Genomic DNA, 18,685 nt, shown 5'->3' with positions numbered 1-18,685 from the left:
GGGCCCGGTGCCGCAGCCGCACCTGCGCCTGCGCCGCCGCCCCCGGTGCCGGTGCCGCCGGTCAGTGCCGGCCCCGCGGGGCGCCCGCGGTGCTTCGGGCGGGGGCAGAGGCGGACCGGGCTCGGGCTGAGCAGGTGAGGCGGCCGAGGGGCTGCGGCGCGCTGTGCCCTCCGCCCCGGGCCGGCTGAGGGGGCGGTGGCGCCATCGCGACCCCCGGGGCTGGGCGTGGGGCGGGGGAGCGGCATCGCCGCGCCGGGAGGGGGCTGAAACCTTTCCGCCCTCACATGCACCACCGAGGGACCCTCCCGGGGGGCGGCGGGCGGGGGATGTCGCGGGCCCGGGTCCTGCGCCGGCCGGAGGAGCCGCGCCCCGGGGCGGGGGGCATGTGCCGGCGGCGGGGAGCGATCGGATCCCCCCTCGGCCGCCACCCATCCTCCGGGGCCGCGGTCCGAGAGCCCCCCGGGCCGGTCAGACCCCCCGGGCTCCGGGGCCGTTGCGGGACAGCGAACAGCGCGGCGGGTGCGGCCCCGGGCCGGTGCGCCTGGTGCTGGCGCTGGACCAAAGCGCCTCCTGAGAGCATCGGGGGCTCTGTGCCGGCAGTGGAGCACAGAGGATGCGGGGGCTGCCCTGCCCCTCGCTGCACCCCCCGTCTGTCCGTTTGTCCCGGCTCGGGGGCAAGGACGTGTCTGTATTTCTCTCTGCGCCCGTCGGCCGCCCAGCTCAGCTCAGGTTTGGAGGGGCCGCTGCCCCCGCCCGCGCCCACCGGGGCGGGTGTGACACCGCATCCTCCGCACCCTTCGCGGGCTCCTTTTGCGTCGCACCTTTTCACTTCAAAAAGTGACAACAGTGTCGCCTCCATTAGTAGCACGGGGCCTGCAGAGGGCTGGACGGGTGGGTCGTGTACGTTTTGGAGTGGGTAGGGAATAACCTTGGTTTGAGAGGAGGAGGTTTTTCCTTCCGAGGAGAACGCCTGTCGCGTGTGGATATGGCAGCGGAGAAGTGCAGGGCGTCCTCAGACACGGAGATGCTTCCAGACGCAGTTTCCCTACGCAGGACATAGGGTGGGACAGCGGGGAGGAAGGAGGGGCCCTTCCCGCCCTGGGCAGCAGGGAATGCTCCTGAGTTTGCCTTGTTAAATTGGGTAAAGCCGAGACAGTGACGGTAAATATGAACACGGGCTGAGGCAGCGCCGAGGGTGGAATTGTCCATTTTGATCTGCATTGCAGGTGCATAGGAAGCATCCAGGGTACTTGTTGGCTTTGCTTAGATGGTAAGATGCTTAAGCTTAAAAAGCTTTATTGGTGCTTTTGCAATATAAATAATACTCCTTAATTAAAAAATAAAAAGAGGAATGGATGTGGCTGTAAATACAGTGCCTTTTCCCGTATAACTTGCTCATTGGCGAATGTAATTCTGTAGTGCTTTATTATGACTGAACCTCTGGGAGACAAACAATTATGCTCTTAAACTGCACATCACTTTTTGGTTTGACAATTTAAAGCAAGTGCTTTATAAAGAGATAATGGCTGACTTGTAATGTTGTTAATTTTTCAAGCTTTTGGTTGTACTGGGATTCCAGCAGTTCTTGTTAGTGAAACAACAAAGATCAGAAGGTCATAATAGAGGAAAGTATTGGCTGCTTAAGTAGAAGAAAAAGAATATTGGCTGAACTGATGCATGAACACTTGTTTTCATCCTGTTGTCATACTTCTCCTTAATATATTTGTAAAGTTTCGTCCCTCATGCCCGTAGAGAAGACCCAGGTCTCATGACCAATCTAGATGCTCTGTGTAGTTTTCAGTCCAGTAGTTGTTGGAAACTCTGGAACAGCAATCATTTCACTCCTGATGGTTGTTTCCTTCACATCAGATTTCAGATGTAGCCGCGTATTTTCAGGACTTTTAAATGATTTTTTTAAAGTGCATTTTGTAACTTGAGTTACAAAAATCACCCGGTCCCTTAGTGTGCCCTAATTCAAGAGGCTGTAGGTGTTAAGGGCAATATATTTGTTCATCCAGTTCTACCACATTAGTCAACTGCAGTAGGCAGGAGACAAACTCCTCAGTGCTGTTATTCCAGAATGTGGATCCTAGTGTAAAGTAAAATATTTATTGAACATTATAAACAGAATAATAGAAGGAATGCATTGTAATAAACTAGTTTGCAAGTTTACTTTTGCTACTGTGTTAGACTTTGATTTTTAGGTGTCTCCTTTCTGTTTAGTGGTTTAAAGTAGCTGTGAAGGATTGGTTTTATATCCTCAGAATTCACAATGTGTTGGGTAAACACAGAATACTATTATGTAACATCTTTTTGCTCGAGTTCATGTTTAACCTCATTTTTCATAGTAAAGTTTAAAAAGGTAGCAGTTGCCGTTTATTTTGTATAGAGAATAGACATCATCTTTTTGAAAATTTATGGTGCTTAAGAATTATTTTGCTGACAAGTGACACGTTGTGTATATATCGATGTACGTCTGCCTGTTAGTAACTAAAAGTGGTGGCGTTTGTTGAGCTGCAGTTTACCAAAAATCCAGCAGTCAAATAACTTGATGCTTTAGGGGAAATGGTTCAGTATAGGACATAGTTTTTTTTTCTTACTACTGGTTTAGAAAGTAAAACCACTGCTGAAGGAAGGAAAATCTAGGGATTGTGGTGTTGAAGAAAGAGAGGTGCTTTGTTCTCCTGCAGCCTGGTTCATGTTGCGGCAGCACAGGGTGAAACCTGGAGTGGCTGTGAGGGGTTGAACAGCACAGACACAACTCCTGGTGGGGCTGCCAGGCTGCTGTTCCTGACAGGGACGTGCTGCAATGAGCCAACCTTGTGTAACCACAGCCAGGACTCCCAGGAGGGTCTGGCAGAGCCTGTGGGTCCCTGGGAACACGGTCCGAGGTGTCCAGGACCCGGATGGGGCTGAGGTGGGAGGGTGCCCTTTGTTCAGGCACAAACGATATCCCCAGGGCTCTGCTTTCCTCTGCTGAAACAAACCCTCCCCTCCCTTCTTGTGCACTAATCTAATGTATATCTGAAAAGCATATGAAGATGGCAAATAGTGCATCGAGTAGAGCCAAGTTGGAATGTTAGTCTCTGATTACTCTGTGCTGTCCCTCACCTCCAATTCCTTCACCTGCTTGAGGACACCTGGCATCTTTTTCCTGTCTGGCTGTAGGATCTTCAATGAGTCTGGGCCTGATCCATCTCTGTGCTCATTTTTAAGTTATGTAAAAAATGTCTTCCTCTAAACCAGGATGTCCAACAGTGTGATAAAGGGTGTTAGTCTGTCTCCATGTGATCAGCAAATAATTTAATCTAATAATGTTTACAGTTATATACCAGGTCATTTCTCCTGGTGATGCTAAAGAGCACGATACTACAAATGGGAGCAGTAAATTTGTTTACTGGTAGAATTTAGAGGCATGACAAAATATTGCTGAAAACAATGTCCTCAGAGTGTATGGGAACTTCTGCAAGCTGTTTGTTGGGGCGTTTTTAAATAATCATTTAAAAAATCCATTTCTTTGTATTGCTGTTTCTTTCCTTCTATTGAGGAACATGTTTGTTCTCACTTCACTCTAAGAAAACCTTTGGTTTGTGTTTAAAATATGAAAAATACATTGCTGCTTGTTGGTTTAAACTGTTTGATTGAGAGCTGGGATTTAAGATCAGTGTTATTTAAAAACAACGGTGGACTGAAAACTGTTAAATGTCATGGCTTTTCCCCGAACAGAATGGTGGCTGCCTCCATAAAGGCTGAAAATATGCCAGGGAACAGTAGCTCCCTGTAATCCGAGCCGGTGCCTGGAGGGAGGGCACAAAAGGCACAGCAGATCGCATTTCTGTGGAGCAGAGGTGCCGAACTCGGGAAGAGTCTATGTGTGGGGAAAAACCGTGGGAATGATGTCAGTAGTAGAAGTGTGCCTGTTTGCTTTCCATCTTCAGGAAAGCTTGATTTAAGCTGCGTAGCTTTATTGTCTCAGTCTAAGATACCTGGGTTATGTAAGGGAGGGTATAAAGCACCTCTGTTTGGAATCCTTTGTCTTGGCATCCTGTTTAATACACAAACAAAATCTTGCTTAAGAAAGGACTTGGCTATAGGTCATCACCACTACCAGATTTCCTTCATCAGCAGCTCTCAAAACCTTTAGCAAAGTAGAGACCAATTTTTGTATGTTCGATCATAGTTGCTGTTCTAAAATAATAAAAATCGATGGCTTATGAAACAGCATCACAAAATGCATTAGAGGAAAGTGTCTCCTCGGCCTGTTACACTTGCCTGGAAACAGTTGTGCAGTTCTGTAGAGTTGCTGTTAAAATAACTGCTCTCTGTAAATGAGCTCTCAGGACAGATTGATTTAGCTTGCTGTGAGGCTTCAGTGCCTTCTGCTGTGTTTCACAAATATTCCAGGTAAACTCTGAAAATCACCATTTCTGCGTTTAGGAATTCCATGCAGTAGGAGCTCAGCTGAGTGCCTGGAGCTGGTGCTGCAGCAGGAAGCAGTTCTGCCTGTCCCACCCCCCTGACCTGCTTTCAGATTTTATTTTTTATTTTTATTTTTTGCACCTTCCTCAGGCATTTCCAGTGCTGCACAGTGAACCCATCACCTGAAAACAAGCAGCGGAAAAGCCTGTTTGTTTTCAGACGCACCAGTTCCCTGACCTGGTTCACTGAATGACCAGGAAGGTGGTTTTGGAGCATTTCAGAGATGCAACACTAAATTCTACCTCGGTGTACGTGAGTGGGGTGGGTGAGAGAAAGTCACGTCTGGGCTGGGTAGTAAAATAGTCACACGTCTGTGTGATGGTGGGTTATTGTCCTGTTGGGGAGGGGGAAATGCCCAACCAAGTCACTTACTTGAAACCAGCTCAGTAATTCTTCTGGTTTGTGTTTCAGCAAGCTTCAGAAAGGACAAATTTTTAAATTACATGAATGCATTTTCTTCAAGTTCTGGTGCAAGTTACACATTACTGATCATAGCATATAAAATAAAAAGAGGCCACACAGCATTCATAAGTGAGTATTTTGATATCTGAAAAAAGCCCTTGGCTGTTCCATAGTATGGTGTGATTTCTAAGCATGACTCTGGAGTTATACTTAGCAGATCCTTGTACCCAAACCTCCCACAGCCCACCTTGCCAGCTTAAGTCCTGATTCAGCTTTCACTGAAGCTGAAGAACTTTTTTCAAAGTCATTAAGAAAATAGAATCGGGCTCAATTTTATGTGTAACATTTGATACTGTGTTAGTCTGGGAGAACTGAATATTAATTTTCTTGTCATTCTCCTTCTGACAAAAGAAATTGGTTTACTAGAAAGAGTAACAGAGTCACAGAATATTCTGAGTTGTAAGGGACCCACAGGATCATCAAATGTGTCTGCAGTTTTGTGACTGCCTCATTGTGATTGGGATGGAATCTGTGTCCTGTGGCTTTGATGGAGGTTATATGAAAATAAACTATTTTATCCTCTGAATGAATGGGTGAATAAAATAGAAGAGCCATTTATCAGGAGCATGTGCTAGAGAGCAGAAGAGAAGAAACCTGTTCCTCTACATGACAGTGTAGCCTTGCTCATGAGGGCTTTTATGATCACTTTAAACAAATTATTACATGGACTTCATCATTGTTAAAGGGGTTCTTCTGAAGCAGTCAGTGTAATTTAGGTATCACCTTCTTTGTTTCCCTGAAGTGAATTAGGCCCAAATTGGGTCATTTTCAGAGCTTTCTGCCATAGCAGGCTATTTGTTCCTGATGGCTGTACAGGCATAGCCCTGGATACCCTGGTATGGGTCACAGTAATTGTGTCTGTATGAAATGCCACTGCAGGAACATTTGGTTTGGTTCTCTAATAGTCTCTGTCACAGTAGTAATTTTAGCATCTGATTACTTTTAGTCTCTTCCATTGTGACAGCTCCAGGGGTGAGTGGTCTCAAGGACAGAGAAAGCTCCATGTGAGCTGTTCCTGTCAGTCCTGACTCCAGGTGCACAGTCAGGCCTGTGAGTGGTCGGCAAGTTCTGAGCAAAGTACCAGCTGGTTCATTTGGAGCATCCACAATTAAATCATTCCTACCAGGATGGCGTCCACTTCATTATTCTTCCCGCTGCCACACCAGCTGCTGTAGGAGTAACAAAAAATCATCTCTTACTAAAGTAACCTGTAATTCCAGGGATGTTCAGAGATTCACTGCAAAGAATCTACAGAATCTCTGATCAGAAAATGATGGGGAAGCCAGGCAGAGAAACCACTGAGTAAAAGAGCATCAAAAGCAGTAGAAATGGAAAAGGAGCTGAGAAAGCGAAATTATGTCCTTCCTCTGGGGGACAGTGGCACAGTTCCTTCATCCCCTCCATTGTCTCCAGGAAAGAACTACTAATTTTAGTTGACTTAAAACACACAGACAAAAAGAACATGAGAACAAGTTATTGGGTCAATAATGGTGTGAGAGCGTTGTTACATTTTAATGCAGAAGGCAGAGGAGGAAGGAGATAAAGGGATAGAGGTGTTGCTGCAAGAGGTGCTGGTTACTGGTAAGGGGGCACTGGAGAAGGGGAGGGATGTCCAGAGGTGGATGTGTAGGCCAAGCAATTGTCTCAAAAGCTTGATTTAGCAACGCTTGACCAGTTGAAGTGGTTTAATCTGATGCACAGGTGAATGAGAGTTGAACAGAAATCTGAAGCTGTGAACAGGCTGGTACTAAACCTGCGTTATTGCTGGATTATGTCAGCAGTGGTGTCACAGAATCAGTTTGGGGGGGGAGTTAAAGCAAATGTCTAAGCAGAAAGGTAGCCAAGCCCTTGAGTTGGGTGTGGAGATTGCAGGGTCTCCTTTATTATGTCCTTTGAAAGGAGCTGAGCAAACACTTTGGGAAGGGCATATGTCTGGAGATGGAGAGCTGATTTAAGCAAAGAACAGAGTGACTCTCAGCTGGGCATTTCAGCATTAGAGCTGTGTTTCTTAGAAATGCTTGGTCAGTTCAGTGGCAATCTTTAAAATGGGGACTGGCTAAAACTTTGAAGATTCTTCTGAGAAGACTCCTGTGTCCTTATTTAGTTCTTGGAATTTTATTTTGTTTTGCAAACAAATGGCATTTTGGCAGCTTTTGTCACATTTGGAGGGGGCACTGGCCAGATAGCAGTTGAGAGGAAAATGCCTGCCTCCCATACACGTTCCAAGGAGATTTGAATATGTGTTGGTAGAGAGCTAGAGCAGCTGCTCAGGTGATAGTCACCCCATCCCTGTAAAAAGAGGTGGTTGTGTTCTGTTTGGTGGATACCAAACAGGAGTGAAAACGTTAAATAACTGCGTTGTTTGGGCTTCGTTCCAGTAGCTTCCCTTGGACTGTGTGTGAGGTCAGAGATGAGCATCTCCCTCCTCCTATCTTGCAGCAGGGTATGGAGATGCTCTGATTTTATGCAAAGGCACCTGATATGCAGCCAGATGCTCATTGCCTTGAAACATTTTGAACTCTCTCCAAATACTTAAGAAAAAGCCTGGAGCTTTCACATCCTCTGCAAGGCAAGATGTGGCTCTTCAAAAGTTAGCAACTGTTTATGGTGAGCACGTAAAGAAGTTGCATTGAAAACTCTTATTTAATATTTTTCCTTTTCCATTTACAATTTATTTATTTTTGTTCCCTTTTGAAGGGAACGTGCAATCGTAAAACAGACAGCATTTTTAAGGTGAGCTTACAGGAATGATAATTTAAGTTCCCTTCTCTGCTTTACTGGAAGATGAGGGCTTAGGTAGGTGTAGTCAGGATTAAGTGTTGCATTTAATGTTCCCAAGGGAATTTTGTTTGACTCATTCCATTTGTTCCTTCTTGGCTATATTCAAGAGAAATTATGAATTTGGGGGAGTTGAATCTCAGTCTTTAAGAGCTATATTTGGAAACATTTGGTGGTGTGGTGGTCCTGAAAAATGAGATATTGGGGATGTCTTAAGGGTGGAATGCAGTGTACTGTCTGGGTAAAGCCTGTGGAGCTGTGGCAGGTTGGACACTATTGGTGTTTAGGGCCAGTCCTGCTGCCAAAGAGGTGTGTCCCCATCACCACTGAATGCTGCAGTGCCCCTTAAATATTTTATCATCCATCCCAAATGCCACGTGCATTCCCAGGGGACTTTGCCAAGCTCTGCATTGCACTTTCCTCCCTTATACCAACATAGCAAGCTTTTTTTTTTTTAAGTTGCTTTGGAGACAAGGGTAAAGGGAGGAAAACCATAGTGACCCGACTTTGTGTGGTGTGTGCAGTCCCAGGTTCTTCCCAGCACTGGCAACATTTATCTGAGGGATCCAGGTGGAGCCTGGCTGCTTTGGGAGCTGTCCCACGATTTCCATGGTGGGAGGTGAAGATTGCTCCTCTGGGCTATAAAGGGCACTGATGACTTCTGCATTTTGCTGTTTCTCTTGTGCTTTTTGAGCTTCTTGTTTCAGAGAGCCCAAGATGAAATTACCTTAGTGCAGTCCCAGGACTGCTCTGTAGGATTCCCTCTTGGAAACCCCAATGGGAGATGCACCTGAAGAGATTTTTATTTTTTCTTTAGCCTGACCCCTGCCAAAACCATGTTTTCTGTCAGATCTCAGCTCCCCCTGGGAGCAGTTGTTGGATGTGATTTGTGGCTCTTCACATTACATACCAAGAATCAGCAGGTTGAGAATTGTTAAGGAACTGGGAGTAGCTGTAAATCCCACTAACCGACCTCCCTGGAATATAGTTTTTTCTTGATTAAGAATCCCTTCTAAGCCTCTGTGTCAGAGCTCCAGCTCTGGCTTTATTCTGCTGTCATACCCAGTGGGTCAGAGTGGGCATTTAAGAATTGGGATGATTCCGTAAAGCTCCCGTCTGTCTGAAGTCAGCTTTGCAAGCAAGATGGTGTCACTTTGAAAATGTACCACAGCTGAAATATCATCAATCCTTAGAATGAATGGTGCCCCACAGTAACTGCTGTGACTGTAGATCCATCCCCCCTTCACAGCTCCCTGACACTGTGGGCATGAGGGGCCTGGTGTGGCAGCGATGGGGTGTCCCGGGCTAGAGATGCCAGTCACAGCTCGGGTGAGCTAGTTCAGAGCCATAAAAAAGATCCTGCATGCACAACTCGGTTTATTTCTTGTTTAGCCACCCCAGAAACCTCTTTTTAGAATGTCTTTGGTCCATAATTTTTGCTTGCTTGCTAACAATGGTGATTGTGAAAGGACCCATTCCCTCAACAAAGCACAGTTGGCACCACTTCCCACATTCCTGGGCACTGAACTTTGATCTCTGTTACAAGGTAACCAAGAGCTGTTTGACTCTTGCACAGAAGTGGATTTCTTAAGCATCTTTTGCACCTTTATTTTTTTACAAACAAATATTTGTTTCTGTAGGGGTAAGTCAGTAGAAGACGTGTCAGTTCAGGTCACGGGTGAAATCAGGAATGCTCTGTGTGTGTGTGTGAGTTCCACACCATACCCCAGGGGCTTTAGTGCATTCCCAAGGTGCAGGAGCACAGAGTTGGGTTCTTTTGGGGAATTAAAGTATAGAATTAAATGCAGGACTGTGTTATGATTATGAATAACAAAAGCACATTACTTTTTCTGAGCTTATGCTCTGCCAGTTTTAAACTGCTAGAAACAAATTTTTGTCATAAAACTACATACCAAAAAGAGCCCAGTGGAAAACATTTGCCCTGCCAAGGCAAGCCTGTAAGGCCCATCTTGTGCACAAAATGTGGACGTGGATGCAATGCCATTGCAGGTGGTTGTCCAGGCAACAGCAGTCCTGACTCTTCACTTACCTTTGTAACCTAATTACTGGAATGGTTTTTCAAGACTGTGCTTATAATGGAATTTAGCCTTTCCTACTGTAACCATTGTTGCCTCATCAGGAGCAGTGGGAACGCTGGAAGCACAGGGATCCTCAGGGATGCCTCTCAGCATTATACAGTTACCCATTTCTGTCTTTGAGCACTGCTGGAGCCAAGGCCTGGTTTTATAAAGCTGTTCCACAAGGAGAGCCCAATGATGTAACAGGTTTCAATGTACTCCTAACATGAGCAAGAAAAATCTGTTTGTTTTCTCCTTGAATGAAACATTGTCCTTGTCAGTTTTGTTGTTCCCTGTTGTGGCTGGTGCAGGACCAATCCTGCTCCAATGCAGCTGAGGAAATGCAGCAGCAGCCAGAGCTTCCCTTGTGCAGGTTCCCTCGTGGCAGCCACATCCATGGCAGTGCCACCAGCCTGACTGTGCTGGTGCATTTTAGTGCTTTCTTCTGTGCTCTTGTCAGAGACATTACCAATCCCTGTGTCCCTGGAGGTAAGTGGAAACCCCCTAGTAAGGCAGGGACATACTAACCCATTCCTTGGAACTCCACTTTTAACTTTTAACAGGATTAATGACTTAGACTGTCTGACGTTAATCCCTTAAATGTGTTAACTCCAAACAAATGAGTTCCCTGCGCTGCTCTGGCCTGGGGTATAATTAGGCTTTCAATCAACTTAGAGCACTTCTAATCAAAATAGTCCTGAAACTGAAAAACCTTTTGTGGCATTTGCTGATGACACATCAGTGCGTTACCAGTAGAACTCAGCCATTCCTGCTGATCCTGGCAGAGCGAGGATCTCCATATGGGCAAGGTAACTCGCCATGACAGTTCCATGTGTGTTCCCTGGCAGGGTGACTGTGGATCACAATGGCCACCTCAACCCTGGAGAACCAGCTGCAGAGTGCCCAGAAGAACCTGCTGTTCCTGCAGCGAGAACATTCCAACACCCTGAAGGGGCTGCACGCGGAGCTGCGCCGGCTGCAGCAGCACTGCACAGGTACCCGGGGGGGTGAGGGTGCCCCTGCCCATTCCTGCTCCAGTCCTTTCCCAGAAATGGAATAACTGTTTCACTACTTCAGCAGTGAAACCTCAGCAGCAAAGCTGATAGTTTGGCTGTTTTACACATTTGTTACTTGGCAGTGGATCTTGCTTCGAGGTGGTGGGAAGAGATAGTTCAGTGTTTACTAAGTCTGTCATTGTAAATCTGCTCACCAGGCAGTGTATGGGGTATGGGACCAGGTATGGGGTTTGTGGTGATGTTCTAACAAAAATAAACAACTTTTCTCCTCAGATCTAACCTATGAGCTGACCGTAAAGAGTTCGGACTGGTCAGGTAAGGAATACATGGCATTTTTCTTGTAATGTTCATGTTCAATTTCCTCATCTTTCTCACCATCTTTATTTTTTCTGTTATAAGTAAGTAAGGTACTTTGCACTGGGATGTTGGACTTTATAAATTCTAAAGGCATAATAAGGGTAGTTTTCTACTTTCCAGACTTATTGTTATTTATGAAGTAAACGTCACAAGTTCTTTACCAAGGTCACACAGGAAAACTGCAAAAGAGCCAGGAATAGAGTGTGGAAGTGCTGACTCCAGTAGACAGTCAGTTCCCTGTGTGCTATATGGGAACACAGGACACAAATTTTAGGGGCAGAAGAGTGAAACTATTTTTAAAACTTAGTTGAGCTGGTGTTGTAATTACACCACACCACAAAGTTTTTATTTTTATATATATATGTGTGTATATATGTGTGTGTGTGTGTATATATATATATATATACACACGCATATATATATATTATATGCACACATATATACACACTAGATCCTAGTTATTTTATATATATTATGTTAACAACAGGTGAAGCACAGGAATAAAATACTCCCTGAGAGTAACCTCTCAGATCAGGGATTGTGTGGGATGGGTATTAGGTGAACTTAGTCTTTTGGATTCCCTTTAAGTCTTTGGGATGGCAAGAGGAACCCTATTGCACTGTTTTACATAGTGGCTGTTGTTAATGTGAAACACTTCTGCTTTTCCTGTTCTTGTAGAAAGTGGTAGTTCACGAAGTGATGAACTCAAAAGTAAGTGCAAAAATCTTGAAGCTCAACTGAAAATCAAAGAGGCTGAAAACAGTGAATTATTGAAAGAACTTGAACAAAAGAATGCGATGATAATGGTGCTGGAAAACACTATTAAAGAAAGAGAAAAGAAGTATTTGGAAGAGTTAAAAATGAAAAGCCATAAGCTCAACATGTTGTCCAGTGAACTGGAGCAGAGAGCGAGCACGATCGCTTTCCTGACCTCTCAGCTGCACGCGACCAAGAAGAAGCTGATGAGCGCCAGCGGGACTTCAGAGGGGACCCCGTCTGGCAGCCCCGTGTTGTCCAGCTATAAACCATCCCCTCCCAAAGACAAACTGCCCGACACTCCACGGCGCAGGATGAAGAAGAGCCTGTCGACCCCGCTGAACCCCGAGTTCGAAGAGGCCTACAGAATAGGGTCAGAGAGCAGGAAGCTGGTGCTGCGGGAGCCTGTGGATGCCATGCCCGATCCCACGCCGTTCCTATTGGCCAGGGAGACAGCAGAGGTGCATCTGATCAAGGAGAGGCCGCTGGTTATTCCACCGATCGCTTCGGATCGTGCACCCGGGGAGTCACACAGCCCGGCCCGGGAGAAGCCGCACAAGGCGCACATCGGGGTGGCCCATCGCATCCACCACGTCGCACCCTCCCAGGCCCAGCCCGAGGTGGAAACGCTGGCAGTGGATCAGGTCCATGGAAGCAAAGTGGTCAGAAAGCACTCGGGGACAGACAGAACTGTCTGAGTACACCACGGAAACGCTGTTCTGTGCTGGTTGTGCACTGTGATCCTGTAGGGTGAATAGCACCTGCGGTGAAGTTTCTTTTGATGCCCCATGCATGCCAAACTCCTTCCAGGTACATCATTAATACATTTTGCTCCTCTAACGAAACCTCCTAGGACTGTGTTCATATGGCAAGGTATATAACCACTCCATGCTGTGGCCAAATCGGGGGGACCTGACCGCTTGCTTCCGAGCGCTGCTCCCTTTAGTGTAACTGCACATGTGGACAGAGGCACGGGCTGCGTTAGTGAGCGATGGTAGAGAACAACCTGCACTCAGACCTCAGCCCCACGTGTGGCTGTGAACGTGTGACCTGTCAGAGGTTCTGTTGTCGTCACCGTGTACGTGAGCACGACATACCCACCACTGAGCTCCGTGGCAGCCGCTCTCGCAGCAGCACTGAAAGCTGTGCACATGTACGTTCACTGTAATGACCTAAGGACATCCCCAGAGTCCCAGCAAGCACTACTTGATTAATCCTAAATACTTTGGTTTGTGGCTTTAAGTAAAATATGGGTGGGGGAAGCACCATTTAAAGGGTTAACGACCCTCATAGAAAGAGTATGAACACTGGGTTGTTTGGGGGGGTTAGTTTGGTTTTGGGGTTGGTTTTTTTAATCAAATGGCTTCATGACACATTTTATGCTAGTCAGTACACTGCACTTGTAGCACCTTCCATATGGCTCAGAGCTCCTTTTCCAGGGAGGAAATGTAACTGGCTATCCAATATGGAAATGGTTCTTTATGCTCTAACCTGCACTTTTTTGTAAAGGGATTATTTTTGTTTCCTAAAGACCTTAGTCTTGTTCTGGGCATCAGCAGACAGTGCTGGCTGCTGCCAGCTTAGAAACCTGAGCTGCCCCTCTAAAATGTGAGTATTTACTTGTAAGCGATGTAACCAATTCATACAGGAGAACCTGGCATCCTTGACTTCTGTCCTTGTGGATTGGGATGGACTTGCCTTGCACTTGCCCAGATTCCCCTACTCCTTTCTAGTAAGCAGCAGGTAAACCCAACAGCTGTTAGACTACTTGATTCTTTTTTATTATTTTTTTTCCTAGGAAAGAAAGGCATACTGGGAGCTGGGAGGATATGTAATTTGGGGAAAGGAGCACAAGTTTGACCATTTTTCTTACATTCTGATCAGCACCTCCAGCTCACCTCTGCTTCACTCTTGTCTGCAGCCTCTGAGTAGGACCAGCAAGAAACATTGGCTCCCAAATGCTGCTAAGCTTATGATGTGCCTTTAAAAATTTGGAACGCGTATTCTCTGTGACAGCTGACGAAGGCTCCCTGCCTGCCCTGTCCCCACCCCTTGCCAGCTGTAGTCTGCCCCTCCTAAGCTTTTTCTGCAGCTGTGTTGCTGTGTGTCTCCCTCCGGAGCCTTGGGCCCCTGTCGGTGTCCCTGGAGAGGCACTGGCAGGATGGCCAAGCTGTTTCCCCACTGTGGTACCGCTGGAATCCCTCGCAGCATGACCCTCCCAGCAGGGCTGATCCCGGTCGGAGGGTGTGACCTCCCCACCCCTCTGTGCCCTCCGTCACTCGCTGTCCCAAAGCCCCAAACCCGCCTCAGCATTGCGCCTTGCTGGCTCGGTGGTAGGAATTTGTTTCACAAGTGGTGGGGAGGGATAGGGGAAAGCTGTGTCCTTGGAAAAGGGTGGGCTAAACCAAGTTTGTTCCTCTGAGGTTTACTGTTTTTACGTGTATTGCATTAACCAGCAGCGGGTTTGGTTACTTTCGTTGTTGTCACCATATTTTTATGGTGATCTGTTGTATGAGTGACCTGCTTGTTGGAGGCTGGTGGGAGGCACCGCTTCCAGGCGCCACAGAAGTGATGCTTTGGGCAATTAAAGACATTTCTTACAACCATCCAGGCAAACCTTAGTCTTTGTGTGTGTGAGACCAACTTATTCCCTCTTCTACATCCACAGACTAGCTTGGAGCCTTTTCAAAAGGAAACACAAGTTACAAAAAGCACTTTCCTCTTCAAATGTATTTATTTGGAGTATAATACAACCAAGCTAATTAATACTATTTGAAGTCAAGTGTGCCTAAGTGAACATGGCCCCACATCCTTGCTGCTGAATCTCTGCCTGGGTTGAGGGTCTTCTCCCTGCCCCTCTAAAGGGTTGGATTCTGGGGGAAGAGTGTACTGCCTACTTCAGCTGTCACTCTGCATTCAAGGTGAGACAAACACCTTGAAGGACCCAGTGGGAAATGTGCCTCGTGGTGTAAAGATCAGCTTCAAACACGAGGCCGAAGCCCATCGCGTTCCTTCGCATGGACGTTGTGTACACGGGGGTCCGGAGCGTGTTCTGAAAGAGCAGGGAGGGGACAAGGACACTGAGTAGTGCCTGAGGTACTGCCTGGAACTGGGAACAGGAAGGGCCTTGAGGAGAGACTGTCTTCAGAAATTCACTTTTTTGTTAGAGATCTTAAATATCCAATGCCCAGAAACTGTAAATGTCCTTTATGTCATTAACTGGGGATGGGACATGATTGAAAGAGTAGGGGAGTGTGAGAGTGTCCCAAGATACCTGTCCCAAAGTGCTGAAAAGAGGCAACAAACACATCGACCCCTTTAGAAAAGAAAAACCATAGTGATGGGTAATGGAAGGAGAAGTGTTCAGGGGCTGCCAGCTGTGGAGATGTGACAACAGAAGGAAGGTAATAAACTGAGTGGCCACCGTGTCCCCAAGGAGCCGTACCTGCAGTCGGAGCCTGTGTGCTTCCGTGGGGATTATCTTCAGGATGGGCAGCTCCACCACTGGCACACGGGGCTTGCTTTGGATAAGGCAGCCTTGCTCCATGTCCCAGTCTGCTCCTTCCAGGAACAGACCAGAAACAAAGCAGCCTGCGAAGGCAGAAAATGCAGCATTTGTGTAAACTGAGCTACTAGAAAAGATCCGTTTAAGCCAGGTGTTCCTGCAGTCCCTGTCCTGGGCATTCCAGTCATCACAAACACGCTGCACTTCCAGCTGCAGCTGCACAGGGTGATTTAGCTGTGGTGTTTGTTTTTACCATCTGTCTGTATTAGAAAATCAAATTAAATTGTCTCAGTTGCACTACACACATTAAACAGTCCCAGGAATAAATCTTATTTGCCACCTTCCAATTGCTCAAGTCCCAGAGAGCTTTGTAACCCCAGGCCTGCTCCTTGGATCACTGACAGCAGGTGAAGGGTTGGGACAGTTGTTCTGGTACAAATACCGAGTACAACATTGATGAAGAAGTACAGCATTGATTGAAAATGATCCAGGTAAGCTGCTGAGGGGACTTTAAAACTGCAAGTTAAATTTAACAAAAACAATGAGACTTTTTTTCCTTCCTCTGTTGAGAGCCTTGCTTAGCTGTCCCTTATACCCAGAGTTTGTTATTAGAGCAGTGCTAGTCATAGAGTCATAAAGAGATACTTACACAATAAATGATACATAGTTATAGTCACTTTTTGTTTAAATATATTTCAGTATATTATTTGTGGTGGGAATAGATCTTTATAAACCCGCTGGGATTGGTAATGTTTCAGGCATTAAGAAATCAGGGTGTGTATATTTATAGGGAGCGAGCAAGGGAGAGGAGTAAGTTCAAATCCCTGCCTGTGCGTGGGAAGAGCTGGAGAGAGAAAATGGTGCTTCTTGCACTCAGAGGCTCTGCAGGAATCAGAACCCAGCTAATTCCCAGCTGGAGATCATGTGGACTGTGAAATGCAAACTCAGGTCTGCTGAGGTGTAACCAAAGTAACTTACTCTCTCTCACCAATTAACTACTTTATTCATATTTTTGCCAAATAATTGTAAAAACACTTACCCTGAGTAGACCCCTCGTCAGTGATTTCTTCTGCTGTCCTGAACTTGGTTACCTCTGTGTAGAGGGTGGAGTGATCCAGGGGCCACCTGTTTTTCCTGCAGGTGGCTTGAACAAGAGCTGTCAGGTAGGATTCGGGAATGTGGAGGCCCGACAGCCACATCACCGGGGGCTCACACTCGTTAACCTGCAGTCACAGAAGGGGCCAGAGCTCTGAAAGGTGAGCCAGGGGGGGAGTCTGCCTGGCAACCACAGTCACGCAATGATGGGCACTAGTTCAAGGCACTTACCTAAAGCAGTGAGTGTTCACTGCCTTCTGCACCAACCTGCACAGCACACTGTGCAGATTAACAAAACAAAAAGCTTTCTGGAGGCACTTGCTTACCCAGCTGGAATACTGGTTATACCGATCTTGAAAGAAAATAATCCAATTTCCAAGTGTTTTGAGTGTGTCGGGAGCCAACCGCCGCCAGATGCCGGGAATCTGCCCATTGAAGAGAGCCTGAGCCACGTCATCCAGTTCACTGCTCATTCCAACTTCCCCAGCCAAGGCCTGGAAAGACGGTGCAGTTCTGAGTGCCAGCCTGGGGCAGGTAAAGCCCAGCTGGTTCCATCGAGGTGCTGTGGTTCTACTTACCCGTTGTAGCTCAGCCAGTGACTTTCCCATTCGAACGATCAGCTTATTAAAACGCTCCAGTTCCTGCAGCAGCACCACAGTCGTAGGGGAGATGTTTGTGCCAAAATTTTTCCGTATGTGGTCAAGATCAAATACTTGGGGTAATTTGTTTTCTATATCCTTGGCAATGTTTGCAATATATTCATCTCGGCTAATTCCTGCACCAGTTTCACCTGCAGCCAAAAAGTTTAAGTGAGGCTCTGTATCGACCACCCATTCCGTGATTAATTCTCTGAGAGAAGGTTGAGTGGAGTCACCTTTTGGCATCAGTCTCTGATGCTGCTGTGACATTTACCCACCAGACTCCCTGCATGTCTCCAGTTGTGCCTCTGGGCATGCACTGAGCCATTTCCAGGCTGGCAGGGCAGAGCTGTGCTGTGCCTTTGCTCACTTCCCAGTCCCACTGTCCTGCTCCCTCTGCTCCCCAAGGCCGGGACACAGCCGCCCTTTCCCTGGGATCACTCCCCACACACACAGGGTGCCATGGCGTGGCTGGTGTGTCAGTCCCCAGGGCACAGCTATGATTTCTTATTTACCAACCCAGTTCAGACAGAACACACCTGTTTGGGGTTGCAGCTCCAGCAGGTGAGCCCACATATCCCGCACCGCCTGCGTGTAATACCCGATCTCGGCGTTGGCGTGGAGTCCAAGCACCTCTGGAGGGTTGGAAAGCGGCAGAGCTTCTATGGCCTCTGGAATACAACCACATGGGCTCTGTGAGCCCACATTCACCAGGCACAGAGAACAACACAGCAATTTTGTTACTGCTCTGCATGGAAAAAATCAAATGCTAGAGCCGCTGTTGAGCAACTCACGGAGTGAATAAACACTTTAAACACACCCAGACCCCCCCCAGAAATGAGTAACTTAACAAAATTAACCTGCTGCTTAACTGGGGGTTTGTATTTTGGTATTTTTAAAAGAACTGAGGAGCTCACTGATAAGATCACATTCCAAAGAGCAGCTCATATAAAGCATTGGATTATAAGACTGCAATCCATACCCTGGCAGTGCCTGGTGTTCCATTCAACTTCTCATATCCAGCAACGGATGTATGGAGAGGATGGATACTGGAAGGAGACTTAATGCTAATGTACGTGGCAGGAAAAGCATTTCTTACCAACAAAGTCATCTTTGACAGTCCCTTGTGGAATTTTATAATCAACCTTGTCATTTTTATAGAAGTGAAACACCTGGAAGGTGTCAAACAGGAAATCCCCCAGGTACTCGTCCATGTAGATGGTCAGGATGCGCCGGTCAAAGCTGTCGATGGCGCGCCCTCCGTACATGACCTGGAAAGCACGACATCGGTATCACAGCACTGGCTTTTGGAGCAGGAAATACAGCTTAGAAAAATCACTGAAAGGTCCAAAATACTCTCTGCTTTTGCAGCTGCTCTGGTGCAACACTGTCTCCCTTATGGATACCAAGGGATCTTCTCCAGCCCCTCTCAGGGGGACAGGCAGGAAGTATTTGGCCTTGGCCTGGACAGAGTTGCTCTGGGAACTCCTGATCACCCATTTTAGCGATTTACGTGCAGCA

General features: G+C 46.9%; 2 protein-coding genes across 3 annotated transcripts in view; one reads left to right on the top strand and one right to left on the bottom strand.

The window, feature by feature from the left end:
* Window positions 1–33: 33 nt before the first annotated feature.
* CCDC92 (coiled-coil domain containing 92) lies at window positions 34–14,542 on the top strand. The gene is made up of 4 exons (XM_027737593.2): window positions 34–134; window positions 10,646–10,792; window positions 11,087–11,128; window positions 11,849–14,542. Exons 2-4 carry the CDS (start codon window positions 10,663–10,665, stop codon window positions 12,622–12,624), a joined length of 948 nt encoding a protein of 315 aa, XP_027593394.1. The 5' UTR covers window positions 34–134; window positions 10,646–10,662; the 3' UTR covers window positions 12,625–14,542.
* A 99-nt stretch (window positions 14,543–14,641) lies between these two features.
* The window catches only part of DNAH10 (dynein axonemal heavy chain 10), a 52,294-nt gene continuing 48,250 nt past the window's right edge, over window positions 14,642–18,685 (bottom strand). For both annotated transcript variants that reach the window (XM_027737583.2, XM_027737584.2), the window contains exons 72-78: window positions 18,264–18,435; window positions 17,704–17,835; window positions 17,105–17,316; window positions 16,853–17,020; window positions 16,471–16,654; window positions 15,372–15,517; window positions 14,642–14,978 (exon numbers count right to left, since the gene is read on the bottom strand). In XM_027737583.2, coding sequence (XP_027593384.2) covers window positions 14,832–14,978; window positions 15,372–15,517; window positions 16,471–16,654; window positions 16,853–17,020; window positions 17,105–17,316; window positions 17,704–17,835; window positions 18,264–18,435 — 1,161 coding nt within the window. In that variant the 3' untranslated portion in view covers window positions 14,642–14,831. The remainder of the gene's footprint in view (window positions 14,979–15,371; window positions 15,518–16,470; window positions 16,655–16,852; window positions 17,021–17,104; window positions 17,317–17,703; window positions 17,836–18,263; window positions 18,436–18,685) is intronic.

Source organism: Pipra filicauda, unplaced genomic scaffold, assembly GCF_003945595.2.
Source record: "Pipra filicauda isolate LSUMZ 115617 unplaced genomic scaffold, ASM394559v2 scaffold14_size4853619_pilon, whole genome shotgun sequence".
Classification (NCBI taxonomy): Eukaryota; Metazoa; Chordata; class Aves; order Passeriformes; family Pipridae; genus Pipra; species Pipra filicauda.
This window is presented reverse-complemented; position numbering and strand designations above follow the sequence as displayed.

Coding starts and splice junctions, on each gene's coding strand:
- CCDC92 (XM_027737593.2), top strand. CDS start 10,663: ATGGCCACCTCAACCCTGGAGAACCAGCTGCAGAGTGCCCAGAAGAAC. Junction 10,793..11,086: donor GCTGCAGCAGCACTGCACAG/GTACCCGGGGGG, acceptor TTTTCTCCTCAG/ATCTAACCTATGAGCTGACC. Junction 11,129..11,848: donor AAAGAGTTCGGACTGGTCAG/GTAAGGAATACA, acceptor CTGTTCTTGTAG/AAAGTGGTAGTTCACGAAGT.